The sequence below is a fragment of the Nymphaea colorata genome, chromosome 4 (genome assembly GCF_008831285.2).
Source record: "Nymphaea colorata isolate Beijing-Zhang1983 chromosome 4, ASM883128v2, whole genome shotgun sequence".
Classification (NCBI taxonomy): Eukaryota; Viridiplantae; Streptophyta; class Magnoliopsida; order Nymphaeales; family Nymphaeaceae; genus Nymphaea; species Nymphaea colorata.
In genome coordinates, this window is record NC_045141.1 from 2,034,248 (window position 1) to 2,054,275 (window position 20,028).

The 20,028-nt window shown below is 36.8% G+C and overlaps 1 protein-coding gene across 1 annotated transcript in view; it reads right to left on the minus strand.

The window, feature by feature from the left end:
• Positions 1-20,028, minus strand: part of LOC116253599 (calcium-transporting ATPase 5, plasma membrane-type-like) — a 60,355-nt gene that overhangs the window by 11,659 nt on the left and 28,668 nt on the right. Inside the window, exons 10-23 of the mRNA XM_031628505.2 lie at positions 19,857-19,934; positions 19,713-19,784; positions 17,006-17,089; positions 16,839-16,921; positions 16,651-16,759; positions 16,511-16,566; positions 16,360-16,402; positions 16,200-16,283; positions 15,871-16,008; positions 11,559-11,621; positions 11,360-11,458; positions 10,024-10,134; positions 9,771-9,941; positions 1,939-1,998 (exon numbers count right to left, since the gene is read on the minus strand). Coding sequence (XP_031484365.1) covers positions 1,939-1,998; positions 9,771-9,941; positions 10,024-10,134; positions 11,360-11,458; positions 11,559-11,621; positions 15,871-16,008; positions 16,200-16,283; positions 16,360-16,402; positions 16,511-16,566; positions 16,651-16,759; positions 16,839-16,921; positions 17,006-17,089; positions 19,713-19,784; positions 19,857-19,934 — 1,251 coding nt within the window. The remainder of the gene's footprint in view (positions 1-1,938; positions 1,999-9,770; positions 9,942-10,023; positions 10,135-11,359; positions 11,459-11,558; positions 11,622-15,870; positions 16,009-16,199; positions 16,284-16,359; positions 16,403-16,510; positions 16,567-16,650; positions 16,760-16,838; positions 16,922-17,005; positions 17,090-19,712; positions 19,785-19,856; positions 19,935-20,028) is intronic.

The following is a 20,028-nucleotide window of genomic DNA, read 5'->3' on the forward strand; positions in this document are numbered from 1 at the left end:
GACGTACATATGCTTCTAGAGTTCCCCATCAATGTGCCCATTCAATAGGCGAGCAGCTACATGACATGCGAGCTTGCATACATGGCTTCTGCTTAACTTGCAGCCATATGTTAGGGCAACCCTACATGGTCCCAGAACCATGAGCAGCTGTCAGAACAAAGGTTGTCCATACAAGAGATATGGGCATTGACCCCCTGCATCCGAGGATGGCCTTAAAATAACATGGTCTATCGTGGATTCTTCTAGGCCTGCCTTGGCCAGCATGGTCAGGTGACTTTGGCACGTTGGCCAAGCTACTTTGGCTAGCCTCAGCCAGCATGGCTAGGCTGCCTTCACCAACATGGGTAGGCTACCTCATGCAGCAGGACAGAGGGCTTCGGCCAGCATGGCCAAGCAGCCTTGGCCTAAGGGCTTCCAAGAGGTTTCTAGGAAGATGTTGATGGTTCCATAAAGAAACTTATTTTTTAACTTAGTAAGGATATGGCTGAAATATTCAATGAGCTTAAAGGAGATGAAAAATCAAAGTTGTAGAACAGTATGAAAAACATCTTCATGAAATGAGATATGAAGCACTCCGAGGTAACGTCGTGGATTCTTAACATTGTAGAGATAAGTATCGTACCAATGTGGTCAAACTTTCCCTTGCTAATGAAGCAAAGGTTGAATACAAGAAAGAACATTGACAGTCAATATCATTTTGAGGGGAAAGCTCCCACAACCTAGCAAGGTGACATGTCAATAAGTTTCCCCACCCCCACCCTTTATGAAATGTCTTATTTTGAGCCAACATGGAAGACTATTAAGGATCTTGATAGCATAGAATTGAAAAGTAACGAGTCTTTCAATTCTTCAATGGACTCGGACTGGAATTGGAGTAAACAGATCGAACTTACGGCATCATGTGTGTCTTCCTTCGATGGATGTTAGTACTCAAAACATTAAGCAGGTGTAGACTATGGACTTTAAAAATTGCCTAGGCAACACAAAAACAGTTAAAGAAAGGGAAAAAGGATGCAAAGGAAGAAGAATAAGGAGAAAGAAAATAAGCAAAGAGGAAAAAAACAGGAAAAAAAATGAAGTGAAAGACATTTTTCTTTTTTTTTTTTGAACTTGGGCACCTAAGCCTAGCCTAGTCTAGTTGAAAAGGTGGGTGCATAGGCATGCGTGTAGGCATAGACTATTTCTTATTAGTTATTTAAGTCTCCAATCATTCTTAAAGTAAAGGAAAAACTATTTTGCTATGCATGAGTTGAAGTTGAACAGTTAAGTTTGTTATATTATCTTGAACATTTAAATTATTTGATGCAGCTAAACATAAAACTTAAAAGACAAAAGAATAGGAAAAGTTTTTAATAAGGTAGGACAGTTGTGATTGGTTTAGTGACAAGGTTTTGATATTTTTTACCTTCTCTCTTTGAACCATTAAATGCTGATTTTTTGAATGATCAGTAAAATTACTATTTTTTAAAATAAAACACCAAAAAAAGTTCTTGTGAAACTTGCCAATGAGAAGCCCCTCTTTTTTCAACAGGAGCTTATTTTCTGAATAATTGGTGCTTGCACAGTATATACACAAGTCATAAGAAGATATAGGTGTTTCCTCAGATTGTGGAAAGAGAAAACCAATTTTAAGTAAAACTGACCTTTTTGTCATGTCAGCAATAGCGGGACACACACACACACATATATATAAATAGAATCCACCAACCTGCAAGCATGCATCCATTCATACACCACGCACAAAGATGTAAAGACCCACACAACACCCTTGACCATGTGATACAGGAAGTAAGATGCAACAAGATACAGGGAGTAAGATGCAACAAGGAGCTGATAGCATCTATAGATGTTGTATACCAAGACCTAGCAGTTCAACAACAAGAACTGCTGTTTATCAACTGAAAACCAATAAATGAAAGAGATAGACACAGAATTCACCTTCACTCCAGCATTCCTACAAAGGTTAACTGCTTCTTTCACACCTGGACGGCAAGGATCCTGTAAGGGGAAAAAGAAATCAAGTTCTATGACACACAATCAAACTGAAGACCATTTTTCACATAAACTTGATCTTTTTGCAACAAAAGAACTGAGGAGCTTTGATAAACTTCACATAGCTACAAAGCTATGTCCCATGGATATGAGTATGGGTGCAGAGCACTTTCAAGAAACTTGGGTACAGGGACATGGCCGTATATACATGCATACATACATAAATACATATATAAAACAAAAGTAAGATTTTAAACAAACAAAACCACACATGTAAATTAAATACATTACGGACTGATATGAAGCTTCAAGTTCGGGATCCGGTGTTAGCATTTTGGGCAGACTACAGTCTATTTTAGGCTTTTAAGTTTTAGCATTTTAAGTTTTTAACAGAATAGATTAAAGAAAACTACGTTAACAAACAGATCAAACAAAATACAAGCAAACCACCAGCCATAAAATGCAAACTACAAAGCTGCAGAAAACAACCTGTGTTACATAATAAAACAAATCCAAACAAGAAAAATGTGCAGGAGTGATAACTCTATACAATATATATATATATATACACACACACACACATACACCCACATAAGGAAAACACGTTGAAATAGAGTTCACAACTCGAAAAAAAACAAAAAAGTATGCAGTAACATTACACAAAAATGTTGAAGCAGGGCATGATAACAAAGAGGTTAACTTCAATACAAGTCCTCGGAGGGCAGGAAAAAGTGCCGGAGATGCAAGGGTTTGCTGGAAAAAGGGAAATAGAGATTACTGGAGTAAAATGCTGGAGATGCATAAAAACTTTCAAGAAATGCAAAATAATGAGCAGACTCTGTTTTAACAAAAAACTTGACGATCACTGGCAAATTTTGCTGAACAGGTGCAATATTGCAGATAACAGGAAGAGCCCTTTGGTTTCTGTTGAGGGAACTTCATTTCCATCGTATATGCACGCTGCTTTAGAAAAACCCTAACTATTGGACACAAATGGACTCAATCAACTTTAACAAAGTCCAAAAAAGGAACAGATACATCCACGGGTGCATTGACCGCACCCAACATGGGACTGTCCGTGTCTGGGCCGTATCTAGGGGTGCATACCCACACCCATCTCGCACCATGTGAGAAACGGTACCTCGCACAAATAGAGGTACTCATATAACATAGCCACAAAACTACATTGTTCCTATATCCAACTGAACAAATGGCAAAGATAAAGATGACACTATAGATTAATGCTTAAAAAACACTTTATAGATAACCAATGGGGAGTATAGGCCCACATGCGGTAAAATGTCCACACTAAATTATTTTTAACTAAAATATCCAAACGAATTATGGAGAATTGATCCTTGCTTTCAGCATCAAATATAACCATATAATTTAGTCAATGGCAAGCACTATGAGCAACTGATCGATCATGGTTGAAACTTAAAAGTCACAACAGCAAGTTTTTAACTTCCTATCCAATAACGAATGTTTATTCACTCTACCAATAATATGCTGAAGCAAATGATAGTGGCCTATCATGCATCTACTTTTGTATCAATAAACTGCTTCAACTATAGCACTTCATATTTAAATGGCAGCAATGATTATTGTTACAGCCGGCAGTCTTGGAGAGAGAAAATCATCTTATTAACTGTAATCTCACTAATAAAGAGATTAAGGCTTACAAATAACATCAACCAAAAGTAGAAAAATGTCTAAAGAGCACTCTTACTATTAAATATTGCAAAGGACCACCTAGAAACTTAAAATCTTCTAATTTAACACTCCCCCTCAAGCTGGAGCATACATATTAATCATGTTCAGCTTGTCAGAACATCTAGAGAAATCACCAATAGGAAGAGCTTTGGTGAAGACATCTGCAGTTTGATCTTCAAATGATGCATGAATAGTGGTTATGGTTTCTTCTTAAACAAGGTCCCGATGTAATGGTAGTCCATTTCAATATGTTTAGTTCTCTTATGAAAAACTAGATTGTTTGCAATACATGTGGCTGCCCTATTGTCACAATACATCCTCATGGGAAGAGGAATTGACACACTCAGGCTAGATAACATGGATTTAGGGCAAGTCATTTTAGCGGCAGTTTGAGCCATAGCCATGTACTCAAATTCTGCACTAGATCTTGACACCACACTTTGCTTTTTGCTTCTTCAGGATAGAAGGTTGTCTCCCACAAATACATAGAATCCTGTGGCAGACTTCCTGTTTTCGACTGAGCCAGCATAGTCAACATCACTATAGACTTCTACTTCCAAGGTCTTGCCTTTTGTGAACAAAAATCTTTTACCTGGAAACTATTTCAAATATTTGTTTACCATTAATGTTGCATCCCAATGAACTTTCTTGGGTCTTTTCATGACTTGACTTAACTTCGCCACTGCAAAGCTAATGTCTAGTTTGGTCACAGTAACATAGAGGAACTTCTCAATAAGGGATATGTATGATCGAGAATCCACTAATTTTGATTGATCATCATGAAGATGTATGTGTGGATTCATAGATAGAGTGGTCGATTTAGCTCCTAGCATCCCAGTGTCCTGCAATAAATCAAGAACATACTTCCGTTGGAATAGAACTACACCTTCACTGTTGCGAGCAACCTCTATTCGCAGGAAATATCATAGTTGACCAAGATCTTTCATCACAAAGTGTTTTTGGAGAAACAACTTTGTATCAGAAATTTCTTGATCAGAGTCACCTGTCAAGATAATATCATCAACGTTGTCATAAACTACTAGAATGGTCATACCCCTATGATTCTTCATGATAAACAGAGAATGATCAAGAGGGGATCTCGCAAAGCCATAATTTGAGACCACCTAAAAGAACTTATGGGACCACGCACGAGGACTCTGCTTGAGTCCATATATAGCTTCTTCAGTTTACACACTTTTCCACTGTCACCTAGGTCTGCCATGTTTGGCCTCGCACCCGCGTCGATGCGATGAGGGTGTGGTTGCGGGTGCGGGCGCACGGTGCGGTCAGGACTAAAATCATCTTTTTCAGACTCACACCTGACTCGCGTTTGAAGCGAGTCGGGTGCTGTCAAAGGAGAGTCGGTCTAATATTGTCCAATTTTTAGGCTTTTCTTTTTTTTAATTTTAACAAAAACAAAGTCGACCCCGCGTCTCCTCTCCCCTTTGCCCGTTTGTTGCAGCCTGCTGCTTTACCCCTTTCCCTTTGCCACTGTTTCTCTCGCTTGCGATTTTCTCTTCCACCAACAGCTTCGGGCTTCCTCTCCAGTCTCTATCCAGTGAACGGCGTCTGTGGCTTCATCTCTAGCCAGCGGCATCAGGTTTCCTTCTTTCCCTGTGTTTTCCTACCGTCCGGCGATGGTCGTTGTCTCGAATACTTCTCTTCTATTTTCCTTCGTTCTTCATAAAACCCTACCTCGACTCGACTGCTTCTCTTATGTTTTCCTGCATTCTTCATAAAACCCCCTTTCCCTGCATGCTTCTCTTTTATTTGCCGTTGTTCCTGCATTTTTAGGGTTTTTTGTTTTTCATTGTCTCGTCTGCTTCTCTTCTGTTGTATTTGTACGTTTTCTTTTCCCTTTTCTTATTTGGATTAATTGATTCGATTTCTTGTGTTAGCATTAACGAGTAACGACATTTTGATGAATGATTCTGGTGTATCATCTGAATTTCAAATCTTAGTGGATACCTCTTTAGGCACCAAGCTCAGTTGTCCCATTTTCTGATGGCCTAGGAACACTGCAAATATGCTCTATTTAGATTTTTTTTTTCTTCTGATGTAGCCGAACTTGAAGACAGCTCAAACTGATTATGACAGCGGACTTGAATGAATCTATATTGTGATTGAGAATGCATGAATGTCAGCAGTTTTTTGTTTTCAAAAGGCTTAGGAGGGTTCTCCTGATCAATGCTCCTGAGTAGCAGATTCTGCAGAAAAACACCTGTACAACAGGACCAAATCATTCTACTCTATTATTATGACCCTAACTTTATGCTAATACAAAAGCATCCTGTCTTATATTAAGCTATGGCTAGAAACATAGATGTAGGGTACTGGAAAAGGCTGTAAGACATTGTTGCATTCTTGACTTGGATCATAACAGTTTACTGGTTTTCTGAAAGTCTATGCAATTTACGGTTGATACCTTGCATGGATGTATGCTATACATGAACATGCCTAAAGTTCTGAATTTCTCAGATGAGGAGATCAAAGAAATTATATGTAACCAGGTCTGGGTGAGTACAGAGTCTACAAGAAAGTATGCCAGAGAATTTATGACAACCAATACAAATAGAGACAGGATTCAGTCCGATTTCTTGTTATCGTATCTATGTTTCGAGAGGAGTCAAATAGGCTTGAAATTGCAGACTCCTTTTATAGATCCTTTAGTTTAATAAAGATAAACAGAATTTGATCTGGTTGGAATGATCAGAATTGCAGATGTTTTTTTCCTCTTGGTTGATTGGTTGCATACATAGATGAGGGTAAAACAGTCTGAAAAGAAACCTTAAGGCTGATTAGAAGGGTTTGGCTGCAGTCCAAATATTAAATTCAAACAGAATAAAAGAAATTGGAGGACAAAGCCAAACAGGGGTTTGACTGAGGTTAGAATATGATTACAGCCAAGGAAATTTGGGCCTAATTAACATAGAGAAACATGGTCAGATGAAGGAGTAAAACAGAAAACAAATTAGACCTAAAACCTTAAATGACAGCAGCGATGGGGAAAGAAATAAGTGATGGCTAACGTTGTTGAATAAATTTGCATCAGTTATGTTGGCCATAAGTTTTAATTCTAGCCCTTTCTATAGCAGTATATTCCTTGGGGATCTACGAGTAGCAAAACTGGTTTTACCTTGGGAATAGTGTCCGATGGTTATTGTCATGGTAATTACCAAAATGTTGCTTGTGTTAGAAAAATCCTAAGGGAGGAAACATGAAAAGAAAGAACTATGTCTTAAACAATGGTATATGTGAGTGCAAGCTTAGTCTAGTGGATGGCATTATCCCAGAAAGTACTGGTGTATCATGAGCTCATTGTGATTGCACATTCATCCATCTGTATTGGCCACAGGGTATTGGGCGGCACAAGGGCTCGGGACTTTGTTTATTTCTGTTTGGAGACTGAGGTATCTCCTGGTCCCTCAACCTAGGTGCCTAGAGGGACCAGCCAACCACTTCAGGTGTGTCAATGGTGAGACCCTATTGCTATTGCAGCAATCTAGGATATCTCAGAAAGATTCACTGCAGGTTACTGGATCGCTTGGTAAAGATATGTTTGCCTACCTATGAGTATGCCCATAAGGTTTTCTGTTGATGCTTGTCATTAATACCATGTTTATAGTGAATGGACTGTCAGTGCATTTTGGTAACCATAAGAGCCTTGCATCTATCTCATGTTATATTTTGTTATAGTAAATCATACCTCTTTTGACAGCATTAAATTAATCGTTCAACTCATGGGTGGTAGCCATGATCTTCCATATTGATGTGTCATGATATAATTGTATATCTATTTTGTTGAACCACACTCCATCTATGGTGGGATATCGTCATATTCAAAGCAATCTGACCTTCTCCCTTCTACTACTACCTATAGTTCTTCATTGACTGATGGCTTTTGGATGGACTCCATCAGTTTTCAATGGACTGGCATGGGCGATCTAAGTGCTAAGTCAAATATGGATTTTTTGTGGAGGTCTATGTTTGTCTTTTTGTCTGAGCTTTAAATGAGTCCTTGAACGATTGTTCTCATATATTTTAATTTGTTATGCATTGGTCATTACTCAAGTTATGATTTTGTTCTAATGTTTAAATGTTTATTTCCACTGTGTTGAAAAAAAAAGGGGTCAAACTTGTGTCGTGGCAATCCAATTTGCAGAATGATGCTACATTTCTCTATGGTGGGTGTAGGTCATGGTCACTACTGCTACTGCAACCATGCTGCAATCTACTCTTGGTGTCATTTAGATCAAAAGACCCACCCATGCAGTTTGCATCTAGTTAACTGCTATAGGTTATACACCAATATATGGCAAGTGTATATGACCATTCATAAAATCTCCACCAAACTCCTCTTTGGAGTTTGGGAGTGACGAAGCTCATACATGCACCACAATATGGAATATGCAGATTGCTGCAACCATAGGATACCTAATGGAATATAGGCATTATTTCTTGGCACAGAAATTCGTTCAGATTATAGTTTCTCATTTTAAAGAAAGATCAATCACGTAAAAGCTCCTTGACCATTTGTGCTTTCAGATCCCAGGAATATCAATGTCATCCATAAGTGCTCCCCTTCTTTCACTCTGTGTGTGTATGTGGGTGGGTGGGTGTGGGTGTGTGTGTGTGTGTGGGTGGGTGGGAGAGAGAGAAGAGAGAGAGAAAGAGAGGGAGATAAAGTCCCAAGAGCTTGGTCTCCAGACCTAAATTTGTGACTGCTAAATAAATATCAATATATAGGGCTTCTACACCAGAAGAAGCACTAAGAACCATTCTCCAAGAACAGACCAGATAGCTAATATAGTCATGACAGAAATATCATTTCCAAAAAGAAGCTTCAGTTGTTAGTTTGATTTTAAAGCTGTACCAGCTTAGGTGACTATATGAGCCACTTCACCAGATCTGATTAGACTGTTAAAATAATGTTTCCCATGTGTTCTTAATGATTCTCATACCCCAAGAACACACACACACACAGATGCATACACATATATGCTCCATTATAAACTAAAGTATTTCATGCTATATTTTTTCCATAATCCATCCCCTATAAGCATGTTGCTGCAGTCCATTTCCTCAAACTCAATTCTTGATAATGGGTTCTGACCAAAAACCAAAAAGCTATTTGAATAGGAAACAAAAAAGTTTAGGACTTGATTTTAACTCTTCATAGAGACATTCAGGTGTAGTGGTTTCTAGACCATATAGATAGTGGAACAAATATAGTTCATGAGTTTCAGATTGTACTAATGGCAATTTTGTAACTTTACATTCAAGAATGCATAATAAATACATTTTATATGTATATATATATATATATATATATATATAAAGAGAGAGAGAGAGGCACAAATTCAATTATTTAAATTACTTTTCTAATTAGAACATAAAAATCATAAATAAATTAAGAAAAACATGATGTCAAGCTGTCTCAAGAAAGAGCAACCATCTCCCCTTCTCTAGGTCGTTTCCTTATATGTTTGAACTCTCTGCCGCCTTTAAAGAAAATTGTTATTAAGTTTTAGATGAGGGAGGGAGATAGCACTTCCCCTCTCCCAACACATCTGACAGAGAGATGTGATGCGAGAGAGGACGCCAGAGAGAGAGAGTGCCTGATATAGTTAGACAGATGGTAAAAAAAGCGGCAGTTCTTCCATTTTCTGAGAAAATGTATTTTCAATAGAATTAGTTTTTTTAGAGTGTGCAATCAATTGTTAACAGATACTAGTTTTACCATAACAAGACCATATCCAGATGCAATCAAATGTCGTCTCTCTGTTACAAGGGGAGATCCAAATGTTGCATCCTACGAAAGCAATCACTAAGAACACATTACTGGATTATTCTTTTAAAAAAAAAATAAAGTCAAAAAGTGTATGAAAAATTTTAGCCAAGTTTTTAAGTGCAATGTTGTTTTGCACCACCGACGTGTCACATGGATGTTAACTTTGCAACAATAACATAAAAGAATATATTCTGCTACAAAAGCATATGCAAAACAAACTAGGAAATTAGAATATGACAGATATCATTCGATTTATTTACGTCTCTGAACTTACCTTTATACCTACAATTGCCAACAAAACAAGGCCATCATCTGGTAGCACCCACTGTTTCCGCTGCTCTATGCTGACTGGAACCTTTTTGACATCACACTGTCTGAAACCAAAGGCAACACACCGAAGGCTCTCTCCTGCCATCTTTTCAATAACATGTTTGAATTCATTCATCTACAACAAAGAAAGGAATTGACCGGTTCAGTGTTGTCTCAGATTGATAACAATAATAAAAATAATAAATAAAAACATTGACCTTGTCAGGGTTAATCTGCTGAATTGAACCATCTTGATCAAGATACTGAGTGCAGGAATCAAGTACCAGCTCTGCAGCACCTTTCCAATGTATATGAATATCCGACTCTGACTGCATTTATAATAAGTCAAGCATGGGAATATATGGGAATCATGGTCACAAAATTTGTTCTTGGTCTTTTATTGGCAAGATTTTTCTTGGATATTAAATAGGCAGTTTGCTTTTTTGCAGAAAAGGCTCAGGAATTCAAAAATTTTAAAATATAAGGAACTAAGAGAAAAACTTTATGAAAATTTTGAGTTTTCTACTAGTTTCTCACAAAAAGATTAATCAAAAGCAATAGACATTGAAATATCAAAGAAAATTTTGCAGCATATTAAAAAACATTTTTTCTTAAAAAACAGAAGAAAGTGATAACAACATGATATTTTCATTTTGTTTTTTCTTTTTCAAAATATTGAAATTTTTCCCACTTTTTCATTTTCCACATTTTCTCATTTTCATGGCGATAGTTGTGGTAATGAAAGAAATCTAACTCAAGATAGGATGGGCAATAGTTGTTGACAATTATTTTTCTCCAAACATATGAATGGATAAGATTCTATTAGAAACAATGGATAAGGCACTGCAGATCACACATTGCTGACCAGGAACAGGAATGAAAATCAAAGGATCAAGATTGTAGCCAGGTAGATAAATTAGCAGGACATAGAGACCAGAAAGATCTATATGTTATCCCTAATTTTCTTTGTTTGAGTTTTGCATGTTCAGACGACCTCCATTTACAGAACATGCGCCTATATTGTCATCTACTGTACCCAATAACCTGTCATCAGTGCTTAAGACTTTCTTATTGACCTCATCATTTTGACATTTGGCCTCATTCTACAGATTCTTTGTTTGAGTTTTGCATGTTCAATCGACCTCAATTTACAGAACATGCACTTACATTATCATCTACTGTACCCAATAAATTGTTCTCCAGTAGTATAAGTAATCTCTCATTGTCAATGTGTAGAATCAAGTGCCATGCTGATCATAGGTTTGTCATGCTTACCTTCAAGTTAGCCATTGCACCATTCTTCACTAAGGTTTTTAACATTGTCTTCCACATTCACACGATCACCGTAACATCAGGGAAAAGCACATGATAAAATGGTTCAGCTGAAAACCTTGGTACAATTATCAATAACAGATCTAATGCTGCAATGGATATTGATTACATCTTAACATTCTCACGTCTACACTTTGGAAAATTGGCATCCAGTTTGATTGGTCTTTTAAGTGCCTAAACACACACTTAAGAGAGAGAAAAAGAGAGAGAGAGTCAATTTACCAGTTGAATAGCAACTCCACCGCGCTTCTTCTCTGAATTGAAAGGGAAGACTTGCACAACAGATGATTGTGACCGCAAATCCTCAAACCTCATACCAAGCTTAAAAAGATGCCAGATTTACATGAATCAAGACCAAAAATTACATAATTAAGAAAGAAAAAAGGGGGAAAAAAATTAACAGACAAGGAAGCAGTCAAACCTTTAGTCCCCAATAAAGTATAGCCTTCTCAGTTGGTGACCCAGTTACTTCAACCTGACCATCCTGTTAAAAGATGAAACATTGAACTACACACAATTTGATATTTTCATGGTTAAACTACCCAGTTTTTACTGACAATGGGCTTGTCTAGGATCTCAATCTGATGAATCAAGGATAGGAGTCAAAATAAATCGGATAAAATATTCAGATACTACTTGTAGAGAAGTGATTAAACAGAAAAGGCATCAAACTGCCAATTGACTAAGATCTATGTTACATAGGTATAGGTATGGGTGCCAGTATGGATTCCGGTACCGGTATGGTGCAGAACACTTTCAAAAAAACTTGGGTATTGGGACATGGCAATACACACACACGCACACATATATATAACAAAAAATATGATTTAAAAAAAAAACAATATAAAAAGCTATATTAAAGAAAATTAAGTTGCTGGAAAAATCACCAAAAAATTGCTGGTCACCAGCAAAATCCTACTAAACAGGTGGAGTTGGTCCATAGAGAACACAAACAGCCCTTTGACTGTCAAGGGCACTTCATTTCTGTCATATATACATGACTGTTTAAAAAAATCAGTGGACGAAGTCACAAAAATAGACTTGGTCAACCTTGACCGAGTCCAGAAAAGGACAAATACGGCCATGGGTACATTGACCGCACCCAACACATGTTTGATCATGTCTGGGCCATCTCCAAGAGTATACCTATACCCCAGATCGACACAGGAACCTCACCCAAATGAAGAACTCGTGTGACATAGACTAAGATACAGGTTGTTTATCCTATAAGTTATAATTACTCAATTGACAATTCATGCAAGAACTTTATATATTTAAGATGGCCATAGATGTTTATGGTGTAAAGTGGATGTAAAAAATAACAGCAAAGAAGAAAGACTGAAATCAAATTAAAAATGTATGTTTACAAGTTTCAGAAGTATCGGTCCAGTGTACACTTGGAGAGGTGGTCCAACTTGAACTGATTTAAATTGGAAGACATTAAAGTTTTGGAATGTAGAATACGAGCCCTAAGCTTTAAGGCCCAAGCAATACAATGGTCATTGGTATGTGGGACAGCCGGACAGGTTATGTGTTACACCCATGAGAAGCAACTATTGACAAGATCTAAGTCACACGGACGCTCCACTTTTGCCGCCGTGCCCACTTCAACAGGACTTAAGTGCAGGCGTGGCTTCGACTCGCACCCACAATCGGTCAAGAAGAGTCGGGTGTGGTCAGCCACACCCGACCATTTCTGTCCATTTTCGACACGCACCCGACTCGAATAAAATTCGAGTCGGGTGCGGTCAACCCGTGTCGAGTCCATGTGTCCTTTTTTAGTTTTTTTGTTTTTTAATTATATCATTATAAGTATTAAAAAGGAGGTTGGGGCACCACTCAATCCCTTTGGAGTTCAGCCTTCCGTGTGTGAGTGGAAAGACTTCATAAATGATGATTTTTTGGCGGCCATCAGTGCGACGCCGACCTGAGAGACCGGCAGGCTGTCTTCCAGCGGAGACCTTCAGCCCTTCTCTGGCACAAGGCAACCGACGTTCAGTCCTCTAGCAGCTCGTGTTTTTCTTTTATCAGTTTTCAGTCCTTTGGTGACCGGCGACAACAATCTGAGAAGGCAGGCTGCCTTCCAGTCCTCTAACGTCCAATCCACTGACGTTCACTGTTGAGCTTTATTATTCTATCAAGTATCAACTATCACCCTTTTATGTTCATTTTTTCACTGCTGTCCAATTTTTTTTCCAGTTGTTTTTTTTTTTTGACGTGTGTGATGACTGATGAATTAATTGTTTGCTCTTGCTGCAACCCTGTTTTTTTATGTTTGCTGTGTGTTTTTCAGTTCTTATTTGCGATGTACCTTTTTTTAGGATTTTACAATCTGAAATATATAATTGTTTTATTGCTGTTTTCATAGTATACGATGTACTAACTTGCCGTTTCAACATTTTGTTTTACACTTTTACTGTTGTTTCATATCATGGTATATTTTACTATCTATTGGTTATAACTTATTAATATATCAGTTTTGTTACTTGTATTATAGGCACAGCCGTGTTCTACTTTCCAAATGTTAATTTCAATTTCTGCTTTTGCATATATCTTAGTATGTTATATTACTAAGTTACAATATTACTATATATAGTATATGCTGTTCTAAACTTCTAATATGGTCATATGCATTACGTTCTATACATTAATAACTTAAAGACTCGTTGAATTGTTGATTTGCAATTTTTAATTTGTTATTTGATAAATGATATTTTTATTGTTCATAGACAAATTTGCTATATATATTTATATTAATCTAATAAATTGATAATAATAAAAAAAATTATTCTCGCCGCACCCTTGCACCTAAATTTTTTGGGATGTGCTGCTCACACCCGCATCCACAGCCCCACCCACACCCCACACCTATGTGACATAGAACAGGATCTCCTATCGCCAGCAAGTGGTATCATAAAATTTTCAACATGTTCACACATTGGTATGTGCACCAACATGTACCTATTGCTAGTAGGAGTACCCAATTAGCAAAGGAATACAAGAAGGTCAAGGACAGGGAAATGGGAAAGATGATGCTGACAATAATAAAAATGAAAAGATGTATTGGTTATGGGAGTTGGATCTGGATCAGTTCAGATCCAAACGTGGTATAAAATGCGAAAAAACACGATAAATACATTAAATATAAGTCAGTTGTATAAAACGTCAATAAAACGAGTCTTTTTCAAAAAGACATCGGAAAACAAAAAACGCAAAAAATATGGAGTTTTTTAGCGTGAGTTTCTATCTTTAAAATGTATTAAATAAGAGAAACAGGTGATTAACCAGAAAATTAAGCATAATAAAGAAGAGAGAGTGCGGAAAGGCAATGTTGTAAAAAGCGTATCGTAAGCCGTCGGTCTGGCTTTAAGATACAATGTATCGTAAAATGTCGTAATTGTATCATATTTAAGAAAAAATAATCAGAAAAAATAAACAAAAGTCTGAGAAAATCATAAAAAATTAGTAAAAAATCAAGAATAATATGTTCTTCATAAAAAACATGTTTCACAGAATGATAGATTTATTATTGCTATAAAGTTACGGTTCATTACTTCATCATTCATAAACATCAAAATTCATAACAATATGTCAATATCAATCTAGAAAGTACAAGAAGGAACATAACATAAATACATATAGGTATCATAACTGTATCGTAGTGTATGAAAGGTGCATGTAGTAATGAAGATTAATTATGTAATAAAGAGGAGAGAGAGATGGTTTATAGAAAATTAGATGCAATAAAGAAGAGAGGGAGAGAGAGCCCAGCTGCTCCTACGGAACCCCTAAACTCCTTCATTAACTCAGCCTTCATATCATGAAGGCTGAGTAAATTGGGTCTAGCATGGAGACCAACCAAATTTATTATTTCGTAAATCTTACGTATGGCTATTATTTGCTTTTAATGTACTACTTTTCACCCACATCCTATCATGTTTATGATTTTCATTTTTCAGAGTCTTATTATTAGTTTTTTTATTTATTTTACTTTTACCTAATTTTTAGGATTTTTTAATTTATTAAAAAATTCCCAAGATATATAATTGAGAGATTGTATATCCTTTGTAGAAGAAACACAAAAGCCCTGTTTTTCCAAACACGAATGGGTTTCCTATGAGCAAATCTCCCTCCAAACCAGTGATTTCTCCCTCAAATTGATGATTTATCTGGCAATTCTCTCTAAAACCAACAAAAAATCTCCCTCCCAGAGCTCTTAGAAGTGTTAGAAATCGAGAGGAACAGGTGGTTTTCAAAAAAAAACTCGATCAAAAGGGGCATAATGCCCCTTTTTAAAAAATTGAACTGTATCATACGCTATGGCAGCCATATCATAAGATATGGGCTGTGTCGGTTGTATCATACCATATGGCAACTGTATTGTAAGATATTGTCAACGAAAAATGTGCACCATAGGCGCATCATAAAGGTTTTGCCAACATATACTATATGTATCGTATGATAGGTGATTACGCTTTGCTTTCCTACATCGTTTTTCCTATCTTCCTTACTAGAATAATCTATGATGGTACATGAAAATCTAACAATAATGAGTCAGATCTATTTGTCATGCTCCAATATAAATAATCAAAGACGTCAGGTAGGTGATGCAATTCGAGAAATCAGAGAATCCTCAATAACAAATAGTGTTTAGGCTACAACAGGTCATGTGTCACCTAGTACAAGGGTAGTTTCTTCTGATTTAGTCCCATTATTCTCGTAATGAACATTACCTCAGAAACATATACACTTCCAGTTGTATTCTGTGCTATTCCTTCAGTTAAAAGGGAAGATGCCCTGGGTGACAACAAATCTGCCTTGTCAGGTGCTTCTAACATCTTCCCACCAGCAAAGGCCTTTACAACCGTCATCTGAAAAATCAACAGAGAAAAGAAGTTAAGGTTGGAAAATGGATCTTTATATGCGGAAAAATAAGGGAGAAAGTTAGTTCTTGACAACAAACTGTTGCATTTTCAACTGGGGAAAAACATAGAATAAGTTGCATTTTAATGAAAATTTTCCACCGGTGCTTAGTTAAATGAATCTGGTTGGGGAAGATGACCTGATTCAAGGTAAGTGTTCCAGTCTTATCGCTGCAAATTGTTGTGGCAGATCCCATAGTTTCACAAGCTGAAAGCCTGCGAACCTGTAAGTTCACTTGTCTAAGAGCAGTTACATGCATAACTTAAATAAAGCAATAAACATTGAAGCTGTATACGTGCCAGGGCTTTATCCATCATCATTTTCCTCATAGAATATGCGAGGCTGAAAGCATAAAAAGAACAAAAGGTCACCATCAAAATGCAGTAGCACAGACATGCAGTATTAGAAATGAGTCAATACTTATCAGAATTAATGGTAACAATCACTTACGTCAAAGTCACAGCCAACGGGAGACCCTCAGGAACAGCAACAACCACAATGGTCACCTAATTAATTTTAGACAGGCCTAAGAAACATGGCGTAAAACAAATGAAAAAAAGACGAAAGTGCTGGATATAAATGTAACAAACCGCAATAGTTATGATCTTAACAGTCCCATTTAGTGCAGTACCAACTCGGGTCTTTCCAGGCTGAAATTGGACTGAGCCATCTGCATTTTTGGTGTGACCAGTAAAGTATCTGAAACATTCATTGGTAGTCAATAATGTCTAAGATTAGATAAAAAGGCCACTATCAAACAAGATATGTTCAAACATACCTGACAACAAGAACCACAAGAACAACAAAGGCCACTGAGAGCCCTACCATGCCTATAAAAGTGGCCACACCATTCAGCCGTACCTGTCAAGTACCACCAAACTTTAAATGGCAAAAAATTAACCATTTCATGCAAGAGTCACATACGCAGTATTTGCAAGAAAAAACCTGCAATGGTGTTTCTTCACCATTATCCTCTGATATACTGGCCATCAGTAGCCCCCATTCAGTGTTCAATCCAACACCAGTCACCTATGCCAAAAAGTGTATATGGAAAAATAAAACAGTGTTGCAAATGTCAAACTTCATCATATAAGGTATCAAAAATTCAAGACCAGGTAAACTAGGACAACCGAACAAAAATGATAACTGAGAGTTCTTTTTAGAACAATTGATTTCAAATTTCCAATTTATGTGACACAGATACTTCCATTTGTGTCCTGCAACTGTGCCAACAAGACTGGATATGGGTGGATCATGAGCTCCAGACACAGCCAAAGAAATGCCAAATGTAGTCACCATGCCCATGTTCACTTTTGTCGTAGTGATTGAAAATTTAGTAGTATACATCATTGTCACAAATATCATTCTTGGGTTTTAAAAGGCAAGGTTTTTCTCCGGCATTTTTTGGCAAAGTTGTTTTTCTCAGGAAAATCTTAGGAAAAATTTGGTATTTTTTAATAAGGAAAAAACACCTAAAAATTAGGTAAAACTAAAATAAATAAGAAACTAATAAGAAAACATAAAAAAAATTAATTAAGATAAAATGATAAAAATGATGTTTTAGTAATGATAGAAATGAAGATAAATAGTTTAACTTCACTTTTAAACTTTAAAGAAAAAAATGTAAACACGATGCAAAAAAATGTGATACAACCACCCAAAATGCATTAAATTCACTTTGGCATTTTTTTCAAAAACAAGGCATTTCCAGTTTTTTTGTTTTAATCATTTTTCAGGCAAATATCGGGTCTCTTTCGAAAAAGACACAATGACAATGGTATACATTTGTTCTTATATGATTTGCTTATTATATCACCATTTTTGTTTTTGAATGTGTTGTACTAGTAGAAGTTTGGTGGGTCAGTCTCTAACAATATGGAAGCAAGGGTTCAGGAAGCTTGCTTGCGTTTTTTCTTGGACCATTAAAAGGTTTCACCAAAACAAAGAATGCACAACATTTTGGCAATAAATGGCAGAAAAAAATCTGAATTTGTCACCTCCTTACCCAATTGTCTCTTCAGAATTTATATGCCAAAATTCCCATTAATGACCATTTTATGATTTATCTAACAAAACACATGCAGACAAACTTGTATATGAACAAACACCACACAGACTTGTATATGAATAAACATGCATCGTTGCCTTTCATAGTAAATTTTGGATGTAAGAAGCCACAATGGCATCTCAATATCTAGGGAAAAAAAAAAACTGTGTTGAACCTACTAACATTGTGTGTTTGTATTTGCATGTTTATATGTATAGCATCTGTATGCATGTACACTCATTAAAGAAAAAGAAAAGAGAGAGAGAAAGCCCAGTTTGGGGGAATCAAACCAATCCAGTAGGCAGTAGCCTGCATTGGCTGAATGCATAAAAAGACTATGAGCTGACAAAAAAAAATAATATTGAGTTCAAATATATATAATCACCATCCGCTTTCAAAACTTACGATGGGAATGGAACTATCCTCACACCATTCTCCAATATGAGGTGTTGCAGTCTACCTCTCTTAAATAAAATCACCCTCATGCTTTTCATCCTTAAGTCCAATAGTTGAACATGGTATTGATATTTGATATCAATTGTACAGTTCAAAACCAACCAGAAGGTTCAGAACATTCAGTCCAACATACATAAACTTCACCTTATAGGCTTATCGCCATTTTAAGTTTGGCACCTAGAAGAATTATGAAGTAGGGTGCAAGATCGTAATTAAGCCCAGGCAGACTGTTTACCTTCTGTCTACAAACAGCAAATATGGGTCCCCTCCTAAGCAATTCTCCAACATGTAATGTTTGAAAAGAGAGAAGAGACGGGGATGTGCTTATTCAAATATTAAGGAACTTGTGTGAGTCCCGTGATCAAAATCACTAAGCAGGCATAGGGGGTGGACCTTCAAAAAGAAGGCATCTAGGTGGGCCTGTAAATAGTAAAAAGAAGAAAGAGGAAAAACAGGAAAAGAGAAAAAGAGAAAAAAAAGAAAAAGAAAAAAAGAGAGACAGTAGGTTTTTCAAGGTCTTTTAAATTGGGCATCTAGTTACTACAGTCTAGTCGAACAAGTGGAAGCCCACGTCCTAGGAAGGCACCTAAATGCGGTTTTGACTCATAGATGAAGCCATAACCCTTTGAAACCTATGTCACTGAAGTGTAGAGTGTGGGTGTGAGTAACAGTGCAAGCACTGACGCAGGTATAGCATTTCTCAAAAAAAACAGTGAGGGTGCAGAAAGGATTGTGTGTGTGTGACGTACAAAAAGTTTGTCCAGAAAATGATTTTAACAATTAACAAGCTATGATTTTATATATGACTTAATGAAGAAGCAAGCACATCACCAGTTACTGCACCTGCATCCAAGTCATGTCGACTCAGGTGCAGACACTGTTTTGACAAGTATCAGAGATAAGCAAGAAGAGGGCTTAGATGTACATCATTTTCAGGTCAAGAAGACACAAATAAAAAATTATGGAAGAAATAACTGCAAATATAGTCATAAAAGGTGAAGTGGATAAGCTCTAAATAAAGTAAAGCTGCAAAACAATGCGTCAGTAAAACTGCCTAGATATTTATAGGATTTAAACTTCCTAACAGAAGGCATTATACAACACAAAACTGTTGTAAGGAAGAAGAAAAGAAGTCGCGAAGGTACTTACTAGCATGTTACCATAACCATCAGCAACTTTGCAACCAGACATCAAAAATGGGTCCTTCTGGTCTTTGTGAACCTGCAGCAATGGCATATGTGAGTTTCTAGTTTTTGCAGCTGCAACATTGAAAAAGGTTAAGTAAATCCCTACAATTTTGCTCTCCCCAGTCATACTAGACTCATCAATTGCAAGAGAATGCCCGACGATAAGCACACCATCAGCTGGAACCTATAAACAGAGAAGTTTCAGGACAATGACTTAAAACATGTCAGATGATAACATGTCTTTCCCAGAATTTTTTTTACAGGTTTTTCACTTTTTT